The 25,333-nt window shown below is 43.5% G+C and overlaps 2 protein-coding genes across 9 annotated transcripts in view; one reads left to right on the top strand and one right to left on the bottom strand.

The window, feature by feature from the left end:
* The window catches only part of slc25a13 (solute carrier family 25 member 13), a 56,588-nt gene extending 31,816 nt beyond the window's left edge, over positions 1–24,772 (top strand). The window contains exons 11-18 of the mRNA XM_075449128.1: positions 1,319–1,477; positions 3,842–3,894; positions 6,187–6,267; positions 12,684–12,824; positions 15,780–15,918; positions 21,323–21,481; positions 22,346–22,436; positions 23,434–24,772. Of these exons, the coding sequence (XP_075305243.1) occupies positions 1,319–1,477; positions 3,842–3,894; positions 6,187–6,267; positions 12,684–12,824; positions 15,780–15,918; positions 21,323–21,481; positions 22,346–22,436; positions 23,434–23,626 (1,016 nt within the window). The 3' untranslated portion in view covers positions 23,627–24,772. The remainder of the gene's footprint in view (positions 1–1,318; positions 1,478–3,841; positions 3,895–6,186; positions 6,268–12,683; positions 12,825–15,779; positions 15,919–21,322; positions 21,482–22,345; positions 22,437–23,433) is intronic.
* The window catches only part of dync1i1a (dynein cytoplasmic 1 intermediate chain 1a), a 54,084-nt gene continuing 53,232 nt past the window's right edge, over positions 24,482–25,333 (bottom strand). For all 8 annotated transcript variants that reach the window (XM_075449130.1, XM_075449136.1, XM_075449135.1 and 5 more), the window contains one exon: positions 24,482–25,258. In XM_075449130.1, coding sequence (XP_075305245.1) covers positions 25,148–25,258 — 111 coding nt within the window. In that variant the 3' untranslated portion in view covers positions 24,482–25,147. The remainder of the gene's footprint in view (positions 25,259–25,333) is intronic.

Here is a 25,333-nt window from a genome sequence, read left to right on the forward strand (position 1 = left end):
TCTCCGCATACCTTCACCCCTCCACCAACCCACCCACCTACCTGTTTGCCTGCCTACCTGCCCCCTGCCCCCTCCCTGTGCTGTCCTCATATGAAAAGGGTGAGGGAGTGAGGACAATGGCCCCTCTGTTGCCCTTTAGCCTCCTTACAAGAGCAACTGTCACTCTCTTGCTTTAAGAGAAGTGTTCTCCTCTTTTTTTCTTGTTCTAGCCCAGTTTTGCTCTCTATCTGTGTTTTCCCCTCTCTGCACCGTCCCTTATATTTCACCCTGTCCTGTGTCACGGGAAAACCCTCGTGTGTTCTTTTGTACCTTTGGGAGTCATCAGAAGACACACGATGAGGGTGTGGGGCGAAGGGTGGTACCCAGGCCTTGTGTTTGCCTCCAGACACCCCACTGTTTTTCTATGCCTCCTCCCTCCTCCTCCTCCTCCCTTCTCTTCCTCCTTCTATCCCAAGGGAGACAGCTTAATAAGGAGGTGTGGGTCTGCCATCCCTTCTTCTTTCTCGGCCTCTCTCTAATTAAGCCTGTCGCCTTGGGTCGGTTCTTTTTGTTTGTGTCCGCGTGACAGGCCAGAGACACTGCAACTCAAAACACATCTCTCTTAACATTATTCCCACTGACTTCCCCTTCCTCCTCCTCCTCCTCCTCTTCCTCTTCCTGCTCTTTAAGGCTCAATTTACCAAAACATCTGTCGTGGCATCTAGCCGTGCAGGTAGTTTAATTTTTTTATAATCACAAAATAATGAAAGTGAATTAAATTATTTGTTTCGCTAATGACACTTAAAGACCCTTTGTTGATATTTTTTTTTTTATTATTTTTTTTTTAAAATTTTTAAAATTTTTAAATTTTATTAAAAAGGCACTTGCATGGAACTCAGTGTCTTCTTTAATAAACCAATTAAACTGCACGTTTAGCTACTCTTTGCACAAGTCTTCCAATATTTACTTTATTTTACTGGTACTTTAACTATTTAATGTCCTACTCAACAATTTGATGGAGAACATTTTTACGAAACATACTTTATTGTATTGAACATTTGTGGAAGTAAACCTAACTGAGCCAGCTCTAGCTCTACCTGTTCAGGTATGTTTCTCCCATTTTAATACTAAAAGTCCAAAGAAACTGTTTTCTATTTATTAACATTATTGGTTGTTTTTTTTTTTTTTGTCTTCTGTGCTAACATTAAAGGGTTTACATCATTTTCTTTCGCTGTCATAAAACACAGCAAATACCAGTTGAAGGAGGGGCAGGACAATAACTGCGTTGCTGTAATCGGTGATTAGTATCTGAATAAACGTGTTTTATTTTTTTCCGTAGCTGTGGGCGCTACCGCAGTGTACCCCATTGATCTGGTGAAGACGCGCATGCAGAACCAGCGGAGTAGTGGCTCTGTGGTGGGAGAGCTCATGTACAAGAACAGTTTTGACTGCTTCAAGAAGGTGGTGCGCTACGAGGGCTTCTTCGGCCTTTACCGAGGTCAGTTTACATAACCAGAAGATTTAGAGCTTCGCTGGAAGATATGCACATACAATTAAAATATAGATAAGTTCTTAAGCTTGCCAAGAGCATACTTTATTACTGTAGCGTAGCTTATAGGTTTTACCTGATAGAATATGTGTTGCTATTGCTGCACTTACTGGGAATGCCACATGCCAGTGGGATCTAGTGAAGTTGGATGCCGGTTCAACACCCTGCACCGTTTTTCTTTGTGGTGGGACGCATTTTCCTGCCAGGAGAGGTGAAGAAACAAACCAGAGAAGACAAGGAGCAGAGGAGAAGTACAGATGCTTGCTTTGTGGATGGACTTTACAGAAAATCGCTGGTCTACAATGACCAATTACATGCCCAGGCATGAGAAGCTTTGGTGCATCTGATCCGAACAGTTGCAGGAACAGTACCATGTACAGTGCTTATAAATGTTCGCATATTGGAGACGGAAACTATTCACTTGTCTGTCTGACTGGTCTACATTTCCTATCCCGCATCGCTGGAACCTAATATATGATAATTGATCATTATCAGGATGCAGAAAACGTTTTTTGTATGCTTACAAACGGTATGCATTATGAAGTCAGAGCTAAAATGAAATTGAATCCATGTCCAACTCCAATTCAAACCAAAATTTAAGTTTGCAAATGGCTTTCAGGAAAAAAAACTCGCATGCAGTCAAATCTGCAACACAGGGTTTTTTAGAAAAAAGAGCTGAGATGAGAGAGAGAGAACAGGGGAGAATTGAGTGGCAGGAACAATGAAAGAGAAGGAAGTGAGAGGAGAAGAAGAGTGTAGTATGAACAGCAGGGCGGTGTGGCTTCACCTCTCTGCTGACCTGTCTTCTTTGAAGTGATTACCGGCGGGCTGGGGACTCTGAGAGCAAGACAATGAATGCCACACGGAAGGCCGCATACCTTTAGGCCTGTGTCACGATCTAGTGATGTTGTATGTCTAGACCTACACACACATACGACCGCATTACAGACACAAAGCAGACACACAAGTGTGCTGGCATGCAGGTACTGTACATACCAGGGCAAGACATCAGTAATGACAACCCGCCATGTCCACAGGAACTACGGCTAGTGTGTCTGTGTCTGTATTGTGGGGGTCAGATTAAAGAAACGTTGAAAAGAGCTACCTTGGAATGGCGGCATGGCTTTTTTTTTTCAAAATCCAGGGATTTTGATTGACATAGCGGGGCTCCCGAGAGGAAACTCGAATGCTTAAATTTCTGTGGGAAACACAAAGGCTATCAGGACACAGAGACAGCCAGACAAGTCTGGCTCCACATTGATGGCCAGAAAGGTATCCTTTTAGCCAAATTGTTGTCATGTAACGTAAGTTGAAAGAACCTCCAGTGCTGGAAAAAAGTGCCGCTAAACTACCACGCGTTCTAGTTTGATTCTGAGACCGCTGATTAAGGAGCTCCTCAAATAAGGATCAATGATCCAGAAGGAAAAAGGAGCTGCTGCAGTGTCTGTGTGTTATTTTTACCAAAGCCTGTCATAGACATTTCATTGAAGACCTCAGGAAATTGTGTCAGCTTATGAAAAAAAGGGCATTTATATGACCTATAACAAATGTCTCAAGGGGGAGTTTGAGAAAAAGGGCTTTTTTTTCTTTCTTTTTTAAAATGTGTATTATATGTGTAATTTGCCTGCACCAATTCCAACACTCTTCTATGTCCTATATGTTCTGATCATTTCTGTGTTGATGAAAGCGTTTAGTTCTAAGACAAAATTTAAGAAAATACGTGTATGTATTTAAGAAATACATACACGTATTTCAGTGATGTCCAAACCAGGTCCTCCCTCCAGCTTCCAAATTGAGCATTTGATTGTATACATATACGTAGTTCTCCTACACATTTAAGATAAGTAACTGTGTTTGTTACTATGACAAAATCACTGAGGATGTACTTGTGGCCTCGAGGCTGGGTAGGGGGCCATCCTTCATTGTGCTCTGTTGTGATTATTTTGTTTATTTTTATCCAACTCTGGGCTGTAATTGAGGTCTGTGTAAACTTTTGGTTGGTTTGTTTTATATTCGGCCCTTTTTTCTTATTCTGGGAAGCAATTTTGCTCTCTTTACCCCTTGTTCCCCTCTCCCTCTGTTGCTACTCTTGATGTCCCCACACTCCACATCAATAGATTTCATTAGTGTCTGGGGGATCTCGCATGGTCGGACGCATGCAGCGGGAAGCCACACTTGATGTGGAATCTGTGGAAGTGGTATATGTATATGTATATCTTTATGTACATGTGTGTGCGTGTGTTTGTGAGTGAGAGAGTAGGGGTACCACAGAACCCTTTTTTTTCTAATCATTTTGTCGTTTCCTAATGATAGGTCTGGTACCACAGCTACTGGGTGTGGCGCCCGAGAAAGCCATAAAACTCACAGTAAGTCACTGTGTTGGAAAACGTGCAGACACATGCATGCATATGCATGCAGAGATCCACAAGTTATTGTTTTTTTTTCGTCATGTGATATTTTGCGGATGGGTTTTATTTGACCTGTTGCACACAACGCTCAAATCAGCGACACTCAAAGACAAATAGTTCCATGCACATTTTTTTATTAAAAAAACAAAAAAAGACATCAGATGATATTAGTGTTATACTGCCTGTCATCATGCAACATCAGAACAGAACAGCAAAATTCTGATATTAACCTGGAAAGACCTCACTCAGAATAATACTCTCTGTCTTGTAAACTCTCTGATCACCTGAACCTGATTGAATTCATAGCTGAAGTGAGCAATGGTCAAATTAAGCTATGCCAAAGCTGAGCTGAACTCAGTCCAATTTGTTTATTTATTTTTTTGTTAATCCTAAAATGGAAAATAATTTTTGCAACATGAAGAATTGTTGCCCAGAGTTATTGCTGTGTGAGTGACCTCGTGTAACGTTCTTTGGTGCAGCTGCGCCGAAGAAGCCTCTGACTGAACACACTGTGGTTTCATCACTGTGTTGTGTAAAAGTGTGCAGCGTTGTCCATTGTGTACAGCTACTTTTTCCACATTCTGCTCTAGAGCAGTCCCCAGCAGAGAGCCAGCTTTCATTATCAGTTTTTCCACTTTCTTCGAGTCAGATGGATGCAAAGCAGATTGCTCTCTCCAAAACAGACTTCTGGAAGATGTGTAGCATCTTGCTGCAGGCACTGCTGTACTAAAGCTTCCTCAAGAAGTACACTCGTCTTTGTCCCTTTTTGTGGACAGCCCCAGTGTTGCATTTCCTTTACAGTCTGCTGTCCAGGTTAAACACCTAGATATCTGTAGTCCTCCATCACCTCCACCTCCTCTCCCTGGATGCTCCTATGCTGCTGACCACCTTCTCCGATGCACAACCATTTAGTCACAAAAAAGGTGGTCTGTTTGCCAGACAGTCAGTAATCCAGGCGGGTATGGGGACTACCTGTATTTTCTGGAGCTTTTTACACAACAGTACAGGCTGAGTTGTATTAAAAGCACCGGAGAAATCAAAGAACACGATCCTCCCTGTGTTGCTTATTTTGTCCATATGAGCGTGGGTTCACTGACTGAAGCAGGTAGATGATGGCATCTGCAGCACCAACCCCAGGACAGTAAACAAACTGCAGTGGGTCCTGAAAGATGTTCACTTGCTTACTTAAAGGAGAAGTTTTTTGTTTTTTTTTAAACCTGGACCTTATTTCTGGCATAAAATACATTCATCTGCTCACCGATAACAGTTTGGTGAAAGTCGGCGTCCTTAGGAAGATATTTAGATTACTCGATATCTCGAGGTTATATCCATATAACGGGAGAGAACGGGGCATAGACAATACAGCCTCTAAATAAGGCATTATCTGTCTTTATTTTACCAATACTTTAAGCCGAGTGAGTGAATGAACGCGTACTGTTGCACTGTCAGCTCATAGCTGCCATGTTGTGGGGGGAGATCTTGGTGAAGCTGTATTAAAATCCAAGTCTGAGGTGCAGGGGGACGTTCGGAGGTGTGCCAGGAAAGCTGTGGGGTCCGATAAGGGAGCGAGGTCTTTGTAGCAGGTGAGGAGAATGTTGAGTGTTGTTCCGAGCTCAGTCTATTGGAAAACTGGTTCAGTTCATTGGCTCTGTTCAGATTTTCATCCGTCTGATCCTCCTCCTCCTGAAAGCCTGTGATCTTTTTCTTCTCTGGCCACACATCCCAGATGATGTTCACTTGATGATTGTTATCAAGCCTGCTCTCTCTTATCTTCTTTCTCATCTGTTTCTGTTCACTCATCCATATCTCCCTTTCTTTCTGAAGACCTGCTTTTTTATGTTCAACAACTCTTTCAAGACACCGATCATCCAGGTCTTATTATAAGGGAAGCATCTCTGTCCTTGTGCGAATGATGGTCTCCACACCGAAGTTAATGTAGCCTGTCACACACTCAGTCACTCACAGAGTACACTCCAGTCAGTAGCCCCCCTTCAGAGATCGTTCAGCTTCCTGAGATCATCTCCTCAAACTTCTTTTGATCACCGGTTGCTGCTGTACAGTAGGATGATAAGAGTACCAGATTGCTGTGACTTAAGTCAACAAACAAAATATGATGATAATATATATAACAGTAAGATATTCTACTAGAATGTATTTTTTTTTTTATTGTCTTCACATTGTCGTCACATTGTAGCCCATGGTAATGGCTTTTAAAATCTTGTTGTGAAATTAGAACTTTTGTGTCTCCAGGTGAATGACTTTGTGCGAGGAAAGACCAGGCAGAAAGATGGTACAGTCCCTCTGGGTGCTGAGATCCTGGCTGGTGGATGTGTAAGTTTAAAGCAACGTGTGACCAGTGTGATCTTATGGAAATGTGCATCAATGGCACACCACTCCCAGCACATTTGCATGTCATTTAAAAGCTTTTTTTTGTCTGTGTTTTATTGCATTGTTAAAGCCACTCTCAAAATGATTAGGGTTGTGGTGTCATTCGCTCACTGTACATGCCGCGGGATATTATGACACAAAAGAATGCATAGTTGTAACACGCAACATGACGTGATGCTTCATAGCTACATTGTTTCATGACACCAGGCATGCAGTGACGTGCAAAAAAGGAGCAGGCCTGTTATTCATATGCTGTTTAATTAGACCAGGCTGAGTTAGCAGCTGATTTTTTTTTTTTTTTTACATTTTCTCAATTGGAACATATTGGCTTGTTTTTATTTTAAATTGTATTCAAGATCAGTGGTAACAGCCTGGACGGAATCAAATTGTTACAATCAGGAGGGTTTTTTTTTTCCACCTCCAGAATTAAAAGCCACAACATTTGATACTTGCAGCCAAGAACCCACATGAGGAAACCCATATTGCCTCTCAGTTTCTGTTTTATCTTGGTATTCTATCTTAAATTTGAAGAGACTAGCTCATTTGCGTGCTGTCAGAGACATGCTGTCCAAACTGGTGATATCATTATGAGGTCACAGGGGAGTGCGACATCATTGCAACATCATCTGCACAGTCACAAATCAGGCAAGAGATGCTTGACCTTTGCTTTTGACTATGTCGCCCAGCAACGCTCTAACCTTAACCCACAAAACAGGAGAGGACCTCCAAAACAAGACCACCCAACACGCACAGACACTCGCACACACCCATTAAATCTGCTGGAGATCGGACAAACAGTTGTGGAGAAGGTTGACAGAAAGACAGACAGTAATTTTGACCAAATGTGAAATAACGGCTCAGTCAAATGAGGATATGCAGTATTATGTTGTTCATAGCAATAATGGCAGATGGTTGTATGTGATAAAAATCTGTTTTTATCATGATATTGATAATATGATATGTTAACATCACTGCAGGAGGCAAGCAAAGTGTTTTGGGTTATAATTGAGTATTGTCACATGAAGCTGCACAGACTGTAAAGCTTAGTCACCTTTATTGTGTGCCACTGTTTTATATCTAACCTAAACGGCTCTTTTCTTTTTAAGAAAGAATAAGGCATATGCTGATTCCTCTCAAATCTTATTAAAACCAGATATTGGATACTTAAAATCAACAGTACCAATCAAAAGTTTGGACACGCTTAACCACTCAGTGCGGATCAAAGTTTTTGGAGAGGTACTGCATGTCGGGTGATTGTTTCTATATGTGGATTCTAAACTAAAACAGCAGTGCTTTGAAATGTTTTGACCAGTCACGGATCAGATCTACGAATCACACATCTTGACGATAATAGCTTCTCCGTTTCTTGCTCAGAATCATTCTGAGAATTTTATAGTTCTCTGACAGTGCAGCGGTTATCTTAATCAAACATGTCCGCCATTATAAGTTTCGGTATAACCATTCCGGCTCTTCAAAGCGCACTGTGCAGAACTGGTCCTGTGCAGCACGCAGGCAATGTGTACAGTTTGAAGGCCGCATGGATCTCTTAACTATGTTGACCTGTTTTCTGAGTGCCGCCCCTGTGACAGTCGAGCAGACAGACATAGGCTTGTTTAGAGGCCAAAAGTTGCTGCTTGTTGATGGAACCTCTGAAGATTGCCCATGAAAGAGGCCAACACACGCACCGTGCATGCTCGCAGAAGTGTGTGCACGTGTAACAAATTGAAAATCGAACAGGTGCACGCACGCACGCAAACACTTTCAGGGAGGAGATGAAGATTGACAGCAGCTGCTACCTGAGCCCCCCCCCCCCCCCCCCCCCCCCCCCCCTTCCCGTGCCGCCCCAACCAGTCTGTTACCTGCTCCCCTCCCATCATAGGTTTTGATCACTGAGCTGTCACTGTCTACCCCCAATGCATGTAGACACACACACACACACACACACACACACGCACGCACACACTACCAGTGAGTCCTCCAAGGCTGGCAGCCGTAGCCCGAGCAAAAGAAAGAACCTCTTTCACTCAGCCTTCTTTTGATGCTGATCACTAAAGCAAAGTATTTCAGGATACACAAGTCATTATGGGTTTAGCTCCACTCGGGCACATTCAATTGACCATACTAGTTCTGGGAATATGTTTAAGAAAAGTCTTGGCACACTGCAGCTGCTTTAACTTGAATTCTGGAAACTGGTCATGTTTTGTGAAGGAGATGAATGTGAAAATAGGACGGCGACGACATCAAAGCGATAACGCTCTGCACTGTCCTGGGTGTGAAAGTAGTGGTTGCTTTTTGCACACCGCGCATATGGTTTTAAAAGAAGAGCCATGAGAGATGCAGCGAGAGAGTAAAGGATAAATGCAGTGGAGAGAAGCGCAGATGGATGGATTTTTCCTCCTTTCCTCCGTGAGCCGTCATGACAGCTCCTTTCATCCTGGCTGAGGCTCCGTGTTAGTGCTGGCACTGCACTCTGCCTGCCACTTTATCTTACGCGCACACACACACACACACACGCACACACACGTAAGTACGCACACACGCTCCAAACCCCCCTGAACTCTGATTTTGTGAGGCCCCCGGCCATAGCACATGAAATCTGTTTATATCATTTGGTAGCTGTGAAAGTGTTGGTTTGGACCGCAGAGTCGGTCCAAACCAACACGTCCACAGTCTATAAAGCAAAATACAGAATGAGGGAACAAGAGAATAGTTCTCTATCTCCGTTACGTCCTCACATCCTGTAAAATGATATTTTGTGTCAAATGTTTATGTGCCCCTCTGCTCTTTTTTTCTTAATGTTCCCTTCTCTTCACTCTCTCCTTCCTCTCCCTCTCCCTCCTCTTTTGCCCTCTAAACTTGTGGCTCAGCACCATTAAGCTCCTGTGTGGGTTGCCAGTTTCTAATGATTATTTGGTAAGAATGGCATGCTCCGTTTACAGAACTATCTGGATGCTTATCTGGCAGTTAGTGGACAGCATTTTTGGACTTACGTTACACAAAATACTTACTGGGTCATTAATGAAAGCAGAACTGGGGTTGAGACTGCGATTCAAAGAACACTAACACTTTGTTCAAGTTAGATTTTTTTTTATGGGATTCTTATTCATGCCTGACATAAATTATGAAATCATTATCGGTGAATCTAAAACATGCACACCCAGCCCGATTATTAATAGATGGTGGTAAATGTTTTTAGCTGGTGCTAATCTCCCTGTTGGCATTTGTGTATTTATGTTGGGAGGGACCATCAGACTTTACTAAGCTTTTTTTTTTTTCCCCTGCGGTGCACACACATAGCCAGGATCTGTGATGCGTGCTTAAGGTGCTGACGTCCCAGGTTTCCAAGGATCACCTTGCCTTGTAATTACCTGGGAATCATAAGAGCATTGCCGACGCTGTCATTCCGTAATCACAACCCTCGGCCTCTCTTCTTCAGTCTCGACCTTCCCTCACTCCTCTTGTTTTGACTGCTCATCTTTCTGTTTCCTTCTCTCTTTCCCCTCATAAGCTCTCTCTGTTTTTTTTTTTTTGTTCGTGTCAGTCTCCATCTCTGTTCTGAGGAACATCATTCAACATCATGGATGTTGAATGATTTTAAGTTACCATTGGAGTTTGGGCACCTAATGAAGATTTCGGGAGCTTTTAAATCATTAAACAAGTGAAATATGTCCTCATAGCCAAGAATCATGAAGTTAAAATAGTTTTTCACAATAAATGCCAGTATACTTGCATTAGTGTATGCGCACTTTGAATGAATAACAAGCAAACGCTTAGGCAGAACTTGAAGAAATGTCACAACTTATAAAACTTTTTAAAGCTAGTTTACCGTTTCTTCTTCTTTGAAAAGGAATTTTGCATACTTCCAGGTCCATCATAATCATTGTGTAATTTTGATAATGTTTAGGTTGTCCATTTTGGGTTTTTATTAACAATATGAGCCTTAGAATTAGAATTAGCTGATATTTAATTGAATCCATTATTCAACTCTAATCGTTTAAAGCAATACAATGTAACTTCTCAAAAAGCCCACTATGGAGCTCCCCCTACAGGCTTGGAGGTAATGTACGGTTACACTGTCGTAAATACAACACCCTTTCGCTTTCACGTTTCACGTTTGTTGACGAACCGGCGAGGAGTCAGAAGGTGCAAGCTATGTCGACCGAGAAGGTAAGAGTAATCAAATGTACCTGGGAGCGTGAGAGGGGTCTATTTGTTTTTGTGGTAGGTGTGCCAGAAAGCAAGTCGAAGTACTTCCGCTCAGCTCCCGGGCCGCTACCGGGCCGGTCCAGCAAAGTTACATAGCGCATTTTTTCCAACTCAGACCCCGAAGGGCATAGGAGACAGGCCAATCGTAATATTAAAACTCATTCTAGCCGCACAATGTTTTTTCAAGCTGTTATTTTAAGGTAGAAATGTTACATAGTATTGCTTTAATGCCCCCTGTGTCATTCGCTGCAACACAAGCCCAAAGCATGATTGTGCCACCACTGTGCTTAACAGTAGGAGAGATGTTCTTTATTCTATAGAATTCTGCAACTTTTTTTCCTCTAAAGCACACCTCTACTCATTACGGCAAATAAAGTTCTGGTACAGCTTGTTTTCCAGCATCAGGCTTCTGATCGTGAATTTTATCATGAGGCCACAGAGGAGCTTTTCTTCTGGTGAAACTATTGGTGTCGGAGTCATTACACAGTCGAACAGTGCACAATCCCTTCTGCTTTGGTAAATCTACCAGAAGGTCCCTTCCAGTTAAACAGTGGTTTTGATTGGCCTGGGTTATGTCTGAGGTCTTTTAAAATTGCAAAATTTCATCGTCTACCCTTTCTCACGGTCGCTCTAAACAAGCCGTTGCCCCGAAAATCTAGTCAAGGTCTAATGTATAAATGATGCATTTTCTAAAAAGAATCATGTAATTTTTTTTCTTCTCTAACTTAGTAGTGGCTGCCCTGAGCTTTGCACTATATGTTTCAGTTACAACAGAATGTGGGAAGGTGAGACGCAGAAAACACTGCAGCACTGTCACTCTTTTTATGTCATGTTGTCGTTCATCTACGCGAGCACTATTCTTGTTTACTCCCCTTGAGTAAACAACATCTCAATCTCCTCCTTCTCCACTCTCATTAGAATCCAATTGAAGCAGCCAACACTGTTAGGGACCGGGGCCAATAGCCTCTTAATACTCGCGCTTTGAGTCGGCATGTAATCAACAAGGCTATTTCCATAAAACAAGTCACAAAGAGTTAGCTGTGAGATGTTGCAGCTTTGGAGCAGCAGCCCTCTCGCTGGGCCTGGAAGGGAAGCTGTCGCCCACCATACTCTGTGTTATTTGAAAAACAGCTGCAAACACCTTCAATGAGACGATTATCATCTCTCTCACTCCTTTCTCTCTTCTACCAGGCAATATATGGCATGCTTAAAAATTGAGGGACTTTTTAGCTAATGGTACAGATTGAAGTTCGGTGGCTTCCCGTAAGGCAAGACGCAACAAGCACAATCCATCATTCATAACCAAGCAAATGAAGGAGGGGGAGAAAAGGAGAGAAACAACAACAAACACATCAGGCCTATTTAAGTCAGACATGGCACCATGGCAACCGATTGCTGTCTAATTGCGGTGTGCCGCCCTTTAGTGCGTAGCTACAGTAACCCCTGGCAACTGTCGGAGGATATAGACAGTACTGGAGAAGATGAGAGAGATCGTTTGAGAGAAGGTCAGAACAGGAGACGGGGAGAGATGAGCAGAGTCAGAGGACGAGAGAAAACTGCTGGAGACACGTCTGAATATAGCACACTTTTCCAAACAAAAACCCTCAAACTCTCTGTATCAAGAAGCATTCAGGAAGCGCTGTCATGTTCCCATGACCTCACAATAAACCATTTGTCTTGGAGCAACGTTATAGCTGCTGCTACTTCGCACTGAAAAGCCCCGTTGACCAGATACAGCAAAAGAAACCAGTCTGAACTTGCTGCAGGATTGTTGCCCTCCTCTCACAAGTACAGGTTTTTAAGTTGGAGGTTAGAGAGAGAAAGAGAAGTCTGAGACCCCTGCAGGGTCAGTGTGATGAAGAGAAACACCTGAGTGACTTGATTGCATCAGCCGGTGCTCTGCAGCATTGTCCTCCCCTCTGCATGTTTGTTTCGAGGCCGGATGCTGACTTTGCACCATTGTTCAACTACACAACTTACTCCAGCTGCGAACAAACTGGATGAAAGAGACATTTTCTGTCTCGTGTCTGTAGCATAATTATTATTTTTTTTATTCCAGTTCATGACAAAACACTATGAAAAACACCTTAAAAACATAGACTCTCTTCACGAACTTGATTTAATCCACTGCTTTTGTGTCTGTGTACCTCCAGGCCGGTGGATCGCAGGTAATCTTCACAAACCCTTTGGAAATAGTAAAAATCCGTCTGCAGGTGGCAGGAGAGATCACCACAGGGCCGAGGGTCAGCGCTCTGTCCGTCATCAGAGACCTGGGTTTCTTTGGACTTTACAAGGTGGGAAATGCCTTCAAGGTTAGAAGTGTGCGGGCCACTTTGCATGTTACAACAACACTGAAGGCTCCCGTAGACTTTACGTTGCAGAGATGCTCTGTGTGTGATGGAGTTGATGTCTGATCTTTAGTCTTTATCACAAGTCATTCATTCATGCCACAACCAATTGTTTGAGCAAAGTAGTGCAAGTGTTGCACCACAAAATAATGGTGGTGCTCTGATGGTACAGACAGTGCTATAAAGAATGCTATGATGCTAAAATAAAAAGGAAAAAAAAGTCATAATATTAGTTTTGTATAACCTTGTTTTTTTATTCAAGAGTGTAAAAGAATAGCGATGGAGTTAGGTACAGTCCACTGTGCACTGATGATGAGAAGGCGTATTTTAGCCTGTTTTAGACATGTACTTCTCCGGAAGTGAAAGTGTTGATGTCATGTGTGAATTACGATTTATGATGTTTGTTTGTTTGTTTTAGCACCACATCTTATTATTATTATTAGAAGCCTGTAATTCTAGAAGGCTTCCGGAGTTGTGTGTAAATTCAAAAGCCCCTTGTCTTCAAATGAACCTCTTAGAAGAAACCCTGAGCCATAACGCTGACTTCAGACCAGATTTGTTGCTACTAAATTCATTAGCTAATAGCTATATCCTTTCCTCTTGTCTTTTCATTAGCCTCACAACTTCACAACAGTCCATTATTTCTCATTACTGTTGTGTGTTTGAGTCACATGTGATTTTCATATTAATGGTCGTACAATTATACATATTACCTTACCCCATCAGCTATCATTTAAGTCATCAATTCCATGTGGTCTGCATGGAGAACGAGAAAAGGCACAATTTATGCTAAAAGCTGTATTTAACCTTAATTGCTGTAATTGGTATATTTCAGTGGCACAAGGCTAAGAATTACAGTGCACCGTTTGAACATATTAGATTTGTGTGATATTGTGTCCACACAGTGTAAAGAAAGCATGGAAGTTTACAGTCATATTAGCACCTGACATGCTGCTGTGTTTTAAGCAATATAACTTAACTCTTAATGATGATGATCATTCTTAGAAATATCCATACCCCTGACATTAATAAATGGTACTCTACTCTACTCTACATTGGTCCGTTCACATCACGATGTCGTGCAGCCGCGCTGTGCTTCTTGTTTTTATTCAACCAGTCACACAGAAGGGCCGCAGGAAGCAGGGAAGGAGCTATGGCTGCAGCTAACATTAGCGGCTTAACAGGTCTGATGAGGACATTAGCCCTCAGGGTGAAACGGAGCACGTCTAATTGAATTACATAAATAAATGTTAATGGAGCTTGGCAGGAGAGATTCTGCCTGACATGTAAACACAATCAGCTTCGGAAATGTCAATCTAATACCTGTGGTTTTATTCATTAGTCTTGTTTTACTAAAATAAGATGATTCGAGTTTTTTTTGTGTTTTTTTTCCAGTTTGGGTTCTTCTTTGTTTTAAGTACTCCTTTCCACCGATGCTTCACTCCTCTGACACTGGACTACCGCTTTAACCTCCTCCCATGTCTATCTGAGTGGTTTAGTGTGCGGATGTGGCCTCCTGTCAGCACAGACAACTTGCATTGCAAATCTTTTCTGTCCTGTTAACAAGGCTGTAAAATAATGTGGAGCCTCCTGTTGCCTCTGCCTGCGTGTAGCTGTTAGCATTATTGTGTGCTCAACCCTGCTATTTTATGACTTTGTCGGAGTGCGTGTCCACATCACTCCATACGGTATGACTGGATGAGAGTGTGCTTATGCTTAATTGCATTCGTCTCCTGGTGCATAGGCGGGAGACAAAGTGCACTGAGAAAGCAGCAGCGGTGTTGTTGGCGGAGGGGAGGCGGGGAGGAGACGAGCTCCAGCCTGCAAGCCCCAGACGGGCTGGCTCCGGAGGGGCTGCACCCAGGCACAGAGCTGCCTTTGTCAGGGTAATTATCCTGACGCTCACCCTCCGCTGGTGGAGCTACCGGTCGGTTGGGTGGCTAACGCTCTAGCGCCACCATTTATCACTGGGAAGGAGCTGTCACTGTAGGCCAAAGGTGTTTGATACATACACAGCGTGTACAACAGAGATTTTTATTTCCATTGTTACCAAACTAGAAGATGCATTTCATCTTGTGGTAAAAGGATGTTTCCACACACTACTGGTGGATTACCCCAACCCAACGCTATCACCGTGCTATTAAAGCTTCAAGTCCCAGTCCCTGTGACGCTGCTTGTCTGTCCTGCCTCGATAGAATCTCCCAGCTTTCAGCAGTCGCTCGGGCCCCAGCCAGGAGGGACAGGTACACAAGAAGTGCCAAAGGAAAGAGAGGGAAAGAGATATCCCAGGTATCTGCCAATCCTCTGTCTGTATGTGTGTGTGCGTGTATGGAGGAACCAAAGGATTATCCCACAGGAGTTAAATGAAGCCTGTCCAAAACAAGGAGACTCTACCCAGCTCTTTAAACGCCTCCTGTTGACTGTAGTTGCTGTGTCAAAAAGGTGGCAGTTTGCCAACAGGTTTGAAGTACAGCAGGAAACTCTATAGGCTTGATGATATAGTGTTGTTTACAGTGGCAGACAAGGAGCCATCTTCGTCAGCCAGTCTGTCTTTCCTCTGCTTTTCCCTCTGTTTGAGCCGCCCCCTCACCTGCCGCTGAGGCCCCAGATTGTTTGAATACGGGGAGACTTTTTTTTTTTTTTGTGCCTTTTAAAGTTCCAGGAGTCTATTGGAAGCAGTTTTATTGGCGGTAACATCACTTGATACGTAAATATCAAGAGTTTCAGTTTGTGGCTACGATTAGCTATCCATCTTCAGAAACCCCAGCCATAAATCAAAGTTGAAATCCCTTGAGCTCATAACTCTTTCTTTGCTTTCTCCTCTCTTTATTCTTTTTTTTTTCTTCTACTTTTATTTCTCGGTGCTCAGCTTTTATCCCGCTGTTTTAATTCTCTCCCCAGGGTTCTAAGGCATGTTTTATGCGGGACATCCCCTTCTCAGCCATCTACTTCCCCTGCTATGCCCACCTCAAGGCATACCTCACCGAGGAGGACGGAACGATAGGGCCAGGCAAGATGCTGTTTGCTGGCGCTCTGGCAGGTAAAACACGACCATTTTCCACCTCCACAGCCGCCGTTCTCCGACAGAAAAGGAATAACCAGTATCTTTCCAGATCATTTTACCAAACAAAACAAGTCTTGCAAGAACTGTGAAAGCAGAATTCTTAGATGCAAATTTGAAAAGACATACTAGTTTGTGTTTTCCAGAACTTAGTATATATTTTCAAAAAATGGATGAAGAAGAACCATTTATTTGCATTTAGGGAAACATCATGGCGCTATGATGATCAAATAATATCATTTATAGGCCTGCGTGCTCTAACGACCTGTTGAAACGTGTTGTTAGAAACACATTTTGAAGATTAGTTATTTAAAGAAAAATCTTCCATCTTTCTCATATTTTGAACTGCAGAGCCCAACCTTACTTTATGTGCACCATGCATTCTTTATGAATGTTAAAGTTTTTACCGTCCAGCTGTAAAAATGACGATTCAACGCCACACGGTGCTGCCTCTGGTTCTACTTTATATCAGAAAGTCGACAAGGGAGGTGAAGCGTGTCCTCGCAGCTTTTCAAGGTAACAGAAGGCGCAAACGCGGCTTCCTAAAGACCCGACGCTGTGCTCTCACCACCTCTTATTTGATCCGTTTGATATTTTTGTGAACTGAAACTAACGAGAAAGAAGAAAGAGCTCATTGGCCTTGCTTGTCGTAACAGGGGCTGTTTAATATTGTTGTACATATTAAGATGTCCTGCTCTATTTTTAAATCCCATTGATGGACAAGCAACATATTGCAGTGCCATCACCAACATCAACGTCCACGGTTACATTCGCTTTAGTGTCAAGTGTGCACAGCAGCTGCTGAGTGCTCAGAGTCCTATTTGCCACTTCTTTATCCAGGTCCAAAACCCTCTTGTTTGGTCATTGCTGGTTAAACTCAACACTGTTAACCATAACAAACAGCCATTGAGAGACATCGACCAGGGTCTGCGCCACCACCACGCCAGCACAGTGGAGTCTGCTTATCATTCTAACCGTGTATCAGCGGCTGATGGTCCGCTCAGATACTGCATCGAAGTGATGAACGATCACATCGCTGCTAGGTTTGTTAAAACTAAACACATCCCTGTTAATACTTAAATGTGGAGGAGCTGGGTTTTGTCCCTTGAAACCAAAATGAAAGTAAAAATTCCATTCAGGCTTGTATTTTCTGGCTAACTTCTAAATAGAAGCTTGATTTTCAGTCGTTTTCCTTGGTTTTTGGTCTCCATCTGCTCACAGTGAACCGCATCGAAGGCTTCTTTAAAGGGAATTGTTGAGTTTCTCTCACGGATGCCTTGATGTTACATTTGTTATGAATCTGAGTTATGTCATTAAAAAGGATTACACTACATATACCCGATCTGCAATAAGCTATCCAACTGTTTTCACGAACTTGGGGTGAATGGGTTAAAAAACAAAACAACAAAGAAAACTCTTTCTAAGATGGAGCTTTCCTCTTGGCGTATTGATGCAAACGGAGACTTGTTTCATAATGAAGGGAATTCAGACATACAGGAATATAATCTTGTCCAGTATTTTGCCATCTGTGCCAGACTTGATTGCTTGTTTCTATTGGCTGCACAGATGTTCAACCAGGCAGAGCTCTGACAGAGCTCAGTGGTCCAGGCAACGCAGTGTGTGGTGGGATTTTAGGAGCTTTTTGCTGAGCAGAGCTGACTGCTGCCATGAGCAGTGAACCAAAAGAGTTTAGTTAGGGGAAGAAGAAAAAAAAAAAAGGTCAGCAGCAGCTTAACTTGATATGGCTGCGGAGCTGCTGAGCTGAGTGATCCATCTTTGTGGGTATGTCGCTGTCAGTGAGTCCCTTTTACCCGCAGGTTGAAGGATGCTTATAGAAACATTCTGTGAGATAAAGACTCTCCAGGATCTCTAACACTAGACAATCAATTTCTAACTTTGCAATCAGGTCCATTCCAATCAATTTACCTTTTATTACTGTAATTATCAATGGGTGCCACTATGCGCTTTTACTCCTGTGCAGTAGTTTTAGTTTTTACAGCCTTGTGTTATATTTTCACATCGTAACCTTGAACAGTTTTTTTTTTTTTTTTTTTTTTTCCCACAACCTTCAAAACTCTCTGACCTTAAATATCGGAGAACAGCTTCTCATATTCAATGAGGTCCCCATTTTGAACAAAGTGTGAGAGCAGGTTTTTATTCTGCTCTGGCCTCTCATCTAAACAGTAACAGTAGCAGAGCTCAGAGTTTGGAAGCCTTGCAGCATCTGACCACAGGCTCCATGGCGGTAGCTGCTAATTAGAGCGCTGCTCCGTGATTGGGGACTGGGGTTTTGGAGCTGTGCTGCAGGGAAGTGCCTCAGATGGCTGCCAACCGGGCCGGCAGGAAGACTTTCCAATCTTAATATACTGTACATGTGCACAAACACACAAACATGCTCGTGCATGCTTAATGAATGGCCACTATGCAAAGGAAGTAGCTTGAACGTGCTTCACGCTACTTATCTACTAGTATCCCGCTTTATGCAGCTGGGAGGCAGCAAGCAGTCTTCTGCTGTTGTTTAGTCATAACGGAGCAGGGAGAGCAAGAACAAATCACCCCGATGGCTAAACAACTTATTTATCCTAATCCTTAATTTATCGTTAAAGAAAAGTTAATAACAGCCCTGCCAAGTTGGGATGCTTTAAAACTTCTCTGTGTTTGTTCTGAATCCTCTGAGATGTGTCGGCAGCACTCTCGTTGCGACGCAGAGGCACGGCAAAACATGGAAAAATCATAAATCCTGCCTCCTTCCTCCGTTTTTTACCCCGGTTTCTCACCGCAAGACTGGCAGCCCCTTCCCACAGACAGAAACGAGACTCATGACCTCTTTATTTAATTTCATTTTTTTGTTCACTGCTCCGACACATTTATCATCCCTCGTTCACGTATATTTATCAGCGGTTGCTGCATTCTGGCAATTAACGTTTTATAGTCAGTACAGGAAATTGAATTACACGCTCAGTTTGCAGGGCATTATTTAGCTAGGCATTACTTTGGTCTGTAAAGAACATAGTGTTGGCCATCTCTGACCAATCCTGTTAGCCGCATTATTGTTAAAAGAGCAAGAAATCTGCAACTTTCCTTTCCTCTTCTCTCCCCTCTCCTTTCTGTTTTTTGGTGGGCACGAGTGCCACAGAGTGTTAGAATTTAGAGTATTATTGTGTTTCGGCTTTTTCTAATTTATTTTCTAATAAGTCACCTTTTTCCTTTTCCTTGATATTTTGTCTGTTTTCCCATGTGTTCCCCATTCAGTTGGATGGCCTCCTCCTGCTTGGCAAGGTCCAGCTGCATAGTAACAGGATTAACAGGGTGGATAATCTATAATTGTTTTCCTCACAAATAACTTTTAGGATAGGTGATGTTTTTCTGAATGGGTTGAGTTTATTTGTATGCTGGTGCTGTTGTCTAAGGGAAAATGGTTGCTACCTCAGTTTCCTATAGGGGAAGAGTCTTGGTTGCTAGTAGTTTAGTCGCCTCGACTCTCTACTCAGACTTGTTGCTATGACACCAGCCAAGGGCCTGATGGAGAGAGTTCAGAAGGCAATCGTGGACTTCTTTTTTGCTTGATTCTACCTTGCTGTTGCAGACAGGGCTGGGCAGATTCTCCAAATTACTTCTGATGAGATGCCGGGCGAGATGTGGTTGTTGGAGGAAGCTGTTTTTCAGTGAACGTCTGAACACTCAAACGCTGCAGTCTGTAAGCCTGTAAACTCGTCTCGGGGAGGCTGGCTGTGCCAGAGTTGGTCACCCGATTAAGATGACAGCCACATCTTAGGATACATTGAGACTGAATGCAAACATCACCTCTGTCATATTGATCAACAAAAGGGTGACTGGAGTCTGAGCGACCCTGTCACAACCTCTGAGAGGCATTCACAGAAACGGTACTCTAGCCAACTGGCGAGATGAAGAATGCGCACGGCTTTATCCAACGTGCTCATTTACCCAAGTGTGGGAGTGGCAAGAAGGGGAGGGTTGCCCGCTTTCGTTTGCAGGGAGAAAGCAACGTACCGAGCCCGCGTAAAGGTCTTCAACCCGTGCTCTCTGACGGGGGTTGAGGGAGTCGAGGTGAGCTGGGTTTTTATCAGCCTATGTGACACTGCTCCAAAAGGCAGATGGCTGTCTGTGTACAAGCTGCCCATTGAAAAGCGGACAGCCGACCTCCAGTGGAGGACTGTACATGGGCTCATAGCTACTAACAGATACAGAGCACATGCGGATGCTAATGCGGGAGAGGAGAGGTTTAATTTCCTCACAGGTTGAGACATTGGTATATTTCTTTGTCCAATGCCCTTATCTTTTAGGTCTTTTTGATCTTCTGAAAAAAGAGTTTCACAATCTTTGTGCAAGTGTTTTCTTTTATTTTGTTTATATATGCTCTTAAAGACGGAGCAGATAAGAACACCCCAAAGAGCCGCTTATCTGGTTCTGCTAAGTTAACCCATCTGGCTGACAAGGAAAAGTCAAATTCTTAATTCTGGCAGTGTGGACGCTGTCGCAGTTCTGAATGCATGACATGGATGGTTGGTGACATGGCTTCAGAAACAGACTACTATACGAGCTTCTATGCTTTATGACAACGAGGAATTATTGTTTCATTTCTGATTTCTGCGAAAGCATTCGATGGTTTCATTGTGTTATTGTTTTGTCATTCCCCTTGGAATGTTTAAGTAAAGGGACTTTTTAAAACCTCTTTTCTTTCCTTTCCTTTCCTCAGCACAGCGCAGGTGGTCAGTCCCCACCGGGTGCCTGCCGGCTACCTAATGCTGAGTTGATCAGGCTTGCTGAATAGCTCGTTTGGCCGTTACAAAAACCAAGGAGTCAGAGTAAATCGTCAAGAGGGCAGTTGATGGTAATGACCGAGCCATTGATGATTGGGCCCATTCATGGCTGAAGTGGCTGGTGTGGGGGCCTTGCAGTCGCTCCCCTCAGTCACTTTCACCAGCGCATGGGACACAGTATGCATTGCTCTCATTACCGTCCATTGTCTGGCCCCTTTCAAATGGCTCGAAGAAAAGTGGGAGAGAGAGGAGCGGAAGAAAAAAGCTAGAGATTAAATAATGGCCTATATTGGTTGATGGTGAAGTGATAGGAACTGGCCTGCACTTGTGTATAGTCTGCGAATGCTTCCAGCTTACTGCGAGATGGTCAAGATTCAAGAAGACGTGTTTAAAAGAGGGAACAAAGGGCTCTAAAACCACTCTATAAGATGCAGTTATGGTCACATTCGGGCTTACAATTGATCACTGATGGCTGCTTTCTACAATTAAATTTGGCTTCTATTTAGAATCAAACAGATTCAGCTCTTTAAAAAAAAAAGATATTTAAAAAAAAAAAAAGCCCCCTGTTGCTACAGTTAGCAGCTCTTGCACTTTTCCCACAGGCATGCCAGCCGCCTCTTTGGTGACCCCCGCCGATGTGATCAAGACCAGGCTACAGGTGGCGGCGCGTGCAGGCCAGACCACCTACAGCGGCCTGACGGACTGCTTCTGGAAGATTCTCAGAGAGGAGGGTCCACGCGCCTTCTGGAAAGGAGCCGGAGGTACATCAGCGATAAAAGGAAGAGCTGGAGACGGGCTTAGGCTGTTTTTTCCCGGCATTTTTCCGTTCATGTAGCGCAGTGTGTTGCTGGTGGATGATAGGCAGCTTGAAAAGATGACTACAGGTAGTAATCATGGCTGAAAATGGTGTTTTCACCTCCTTTCCATATCATACAGTCTTCCCAGGATCAAAAATAAACACGTTTAGTCAACATGTTTTTATCAACATTTACCTTGTCTTGGAACATTTCGCAATCTAAGATTAAGCTCTTCTCATAATTTTATACTGAACATGAACAAAAGAAATGCTGGATGAAACGTACACCGGCTGGAATGTCACTGTGGAAATGTAGTGTGATTTAGTCTTCTGTTCGAAATGGAAAGCAAACAGAAACAGTAAATATTATGAGGGGGATAGAAATGGATTTTGTGAATATGGTTGAACTCTAAATTGAACGTTGACTCCAATGTTGCCAGTTACTTGTAAAAAAAGACTGGCAGATTACCTTAAAAGCATGCCTATGTTTTTCTTTTGTTTCATGAAAACACTTTTGAACAGAGCACTTGGGGTGGAAGCAAAAAAAAAAAAAAAAAAACCTCTGGGCAAGCTGAGCCACTCAGCAGCCATCTTGGAAGTTATTTTGGGTTAACAAGACCAGGCCTCTGTCTAAATGAATGGGGAGGCAACCGGAGTTGCAATTTCAATGGTATCCTTGAGTTAAAGGCCTCATATATACCCATCAAATCTGATAGAAAGTTTGGTGACTCTGCTCAAACATGTTGCTCCTCCTACTCTTGTACTTCTACTGCTAACTCGCTGGAACGCTAAAAGATCTCGTCACAATGATTTCCACCTGTTTCTGCAGCTCGAGTGTTTCGGTCCTCCCCTCAGTTTGGAGTGACCCTGGTGACGTATGAACTCCTGCAGCGCTGGTTCTACATCGACTTTGGAGGACAGTAAGTCTCAGTTGCCTTTTTTTTTTTTTTTTCCTAATGCTGAAACTTAATTTCCACAAATCTATTGCATCAATGATACTAAAATACGCCTCACAGGCTCTGAGGACTGCAGCTGTTATCAGAGACTTTCTTCCTGAACAGTGGACATGATTCCAGCACACAGTGGTGCACAACGTGTCCTGACTTCTCTTCTGAGGAGAAGGAAATGCCACAACACCAGAAATAAATTCCGTGCACATTAGCTGACAGGCTGAGGCTCTCTCTCAAATCTCTGGATGTGACAATTTTCTTAAACTCAAGAGTTTTGCCGCACCATCATCATGGCAGACAGGCCCCCATTTCACTCAAGCGTTTACTTTCTCCACTTCTGGGACTGAAACAAGCTCATTTTCCTCCCAAAATAGGCCACTGTCGGGAATAGTTCGCTCCTTCTATAAAGTTAAAAAAAGGTAGAAGGGGAGTAGAGTTAGCTGCTTCTGTTTAATGGACAGCGTAGACTGGGGTGCACGCGCTTGGAACCGTCACATCGCCCGTTGCTTTTACACACAGCGCCCGATCTCCCTAAAGGCTCCCAGTGACATAAAATCAACTGCAGATCCAATAAGTGTTCAGTGCGGTCTTGACTGAGTTCCTCTGATGTCTGCGTTGGCAGTGAATCCGAGAGCTCGGCGTGAAATCTTTGAGGGATTTGATTTAGTTCTGCTCTCGGGGAGAAATGTTAAACTGTTCCACTTTTGATTTTCTATTAGGATGTTTATTTCTGCGGCGAGCAGGGTTAAATTTGATAATATTCATTTAAGATTCAATAAAGATGGTGATAAAAACTCCCGTCTGTTCACAGTTTGCACCGTTTCCCCTTTAACTTTACCACCTTTTCTCATGCTGCTCTCCTCTCCTTGTCTCACTGTGCTCCTGGCTTCCTACTTTGCGTCTCGCTTTTTCTCTCCCTCCCTCCCCCCCCCCCCCCTCTCTCTCTCTCTCTCTCTGCACGCCACAGAAAGCCAGCTGGCTCCGAGCCCACCCCCAAGTCTCGGATCAGCCTGCCGGCGCCCAACTCCGACCACATCGGAGGCTTCAGGTTGGCCGTGGCCACATTCGCTGGCATCGAGAGCAAGTTTGGACTTCATCTCCCACGCTACAGTGTGGCGGCGGCAGCAGAAGCAGCCCCCTCCAAAGCGAGCGCCCCATGAACCTCCACGGGTGGGTGTATGTAAAACAGAGGGCTGAGAGACACCAACCAGTCCACTTTTGTTTTTATAGTGTAAGTTATTCATTTAAAGGATTGTTCTCTTGTATTTATTATATCTGAAGTCTATAAAGATTAGTGAGGTGATTAGCAGAGGTCACTGAGATCCACTCAGCAGTTTGTTTTCCATTTAACTGTCGCATAGTTGTGTTCAATTGATTTTATTTTTCGTGCCGTCCAAGTGGTCCAGAATATGCACAAAAGGGCTTGCAGAAGTTTTCTGAAAAAATGTCACCGACTACTTACTGTTGCAGCTTCCCCCCCATCCCCCGTGTCTTCCTTTAGTTGCTTTATAATCAAAAGCACATTACTATGATCCTGTAGCGGGCTGAAGATCATGGCACATGATGTAAATACGAGAAATCCAGAGACATATTTTCATATCTTTATGGCTATGTCGGACCTGAGTTTCTCTTTCCACTGTGCGCTGATCTAATGTATCCAAAACGTACTTGAATGTAAAGACGCAGCATAACAATCTGACTGTACATAAGTATTTACTGTTGTAAGACGTTTGGTTTCCAGTCTTAAATGTGTGCAGATGTGTAAATATCTGAGAGACAGCTGGGACCGGCTGCAGTTTTGTGGTATGTTACGACTGAGTATTTAAGCTTGTACAGTGCAGAGGATGTAGGAGTTGCATATGGTGTGTAATAATTGTGCCTTACAGAACGTATGGCAGCAACATGTGTACTGAGAGTAAAGAGAAACTTATATTAGTAAACCGACTGCACACTGGTTTGATTTCCAGCGTTGGTAAGCGACCGAATAACCGGAAAGAACAAGCGAGATCGCAGTTTGTTGGCTATCCTTTATTAGCAAACACAGCAGGCTGCACATCGATCACTCCGAGTTACAGTAAACCTCGTGTCAATAGCAACGGTTCATTGCAGAATATACAGTCGAGGCTCTCATTCAGCACAGAAAAAGCACACTTGGTTCAGGTTCAGACACACCGATTGAAACATAAGGCAGCTCCAACGTAAGCGCCATGTTTCAGCAACTGGAATATTTTAGGAACGAGTCGCATGCGGGCTTAATACAGAGAAAAGAAGCACAGCATAAAGTCAACTTGACCTTTTTTCTGTAAACAATAAAGGACTGGTCTAAGACCCTGTTTTATTATTTTTACCATTGTGCAAAGCATCGTTACAGTACACACATCTTCATAAGGCTACAGGACCGCCACGCTTTATATACTGCAGGCTCACGAGCTGCAAGCAAAACATCACCTGAACTCATTAAACCAGTAATTAAAGACTAGTAGAAGTCAGCGGTTCAACCATTTCCGGGCGGTGCGCACTTCAGTCACAGCTCTGCCCTGTTCGGAGCAGACGGAGACGTGTACAAGAAGGTGGAGAAACGACATAAAGTGAGGAGCACATGCCACAGTGACATCAACGAAAGCACAGACGCTCTCTGTCTTCCTCCACTTTGTTTTTTTTTGTTTTTTTGGAGTCCTTTTCTATGAAGCCAGCTCCATAGGCCCCTCCTCCTCGGCGTCTGCCCGGTTAGCACGAATCTCCATCAGCGTGCGAGCGAAGCGCGCCCAGTCGTCTGTGTGGGCCACCGAAAGCTGGAGGGAACACACACACACACACACACACAGACAGATGAAACAGGTGTGAAACACAGGGAGGTAACATCCGTG

This window comes from Odontesthes bonariensis, chromosome 18 (assembly GCF_027942865.1).
Source record: "Odontesthes bonariensis isolate fOdoBon6 chromosome 18, fOdoBon6.hap1, whole genome shotgun sequence".
Classification (NCBI taxonomy): domain Eukaryota; kingdom Metazoa; phylum Chordata; class Actinopteri; order Atheriniformes; family Atherinopsidae; genus Odontesthes; species Odontesthes bonariensis.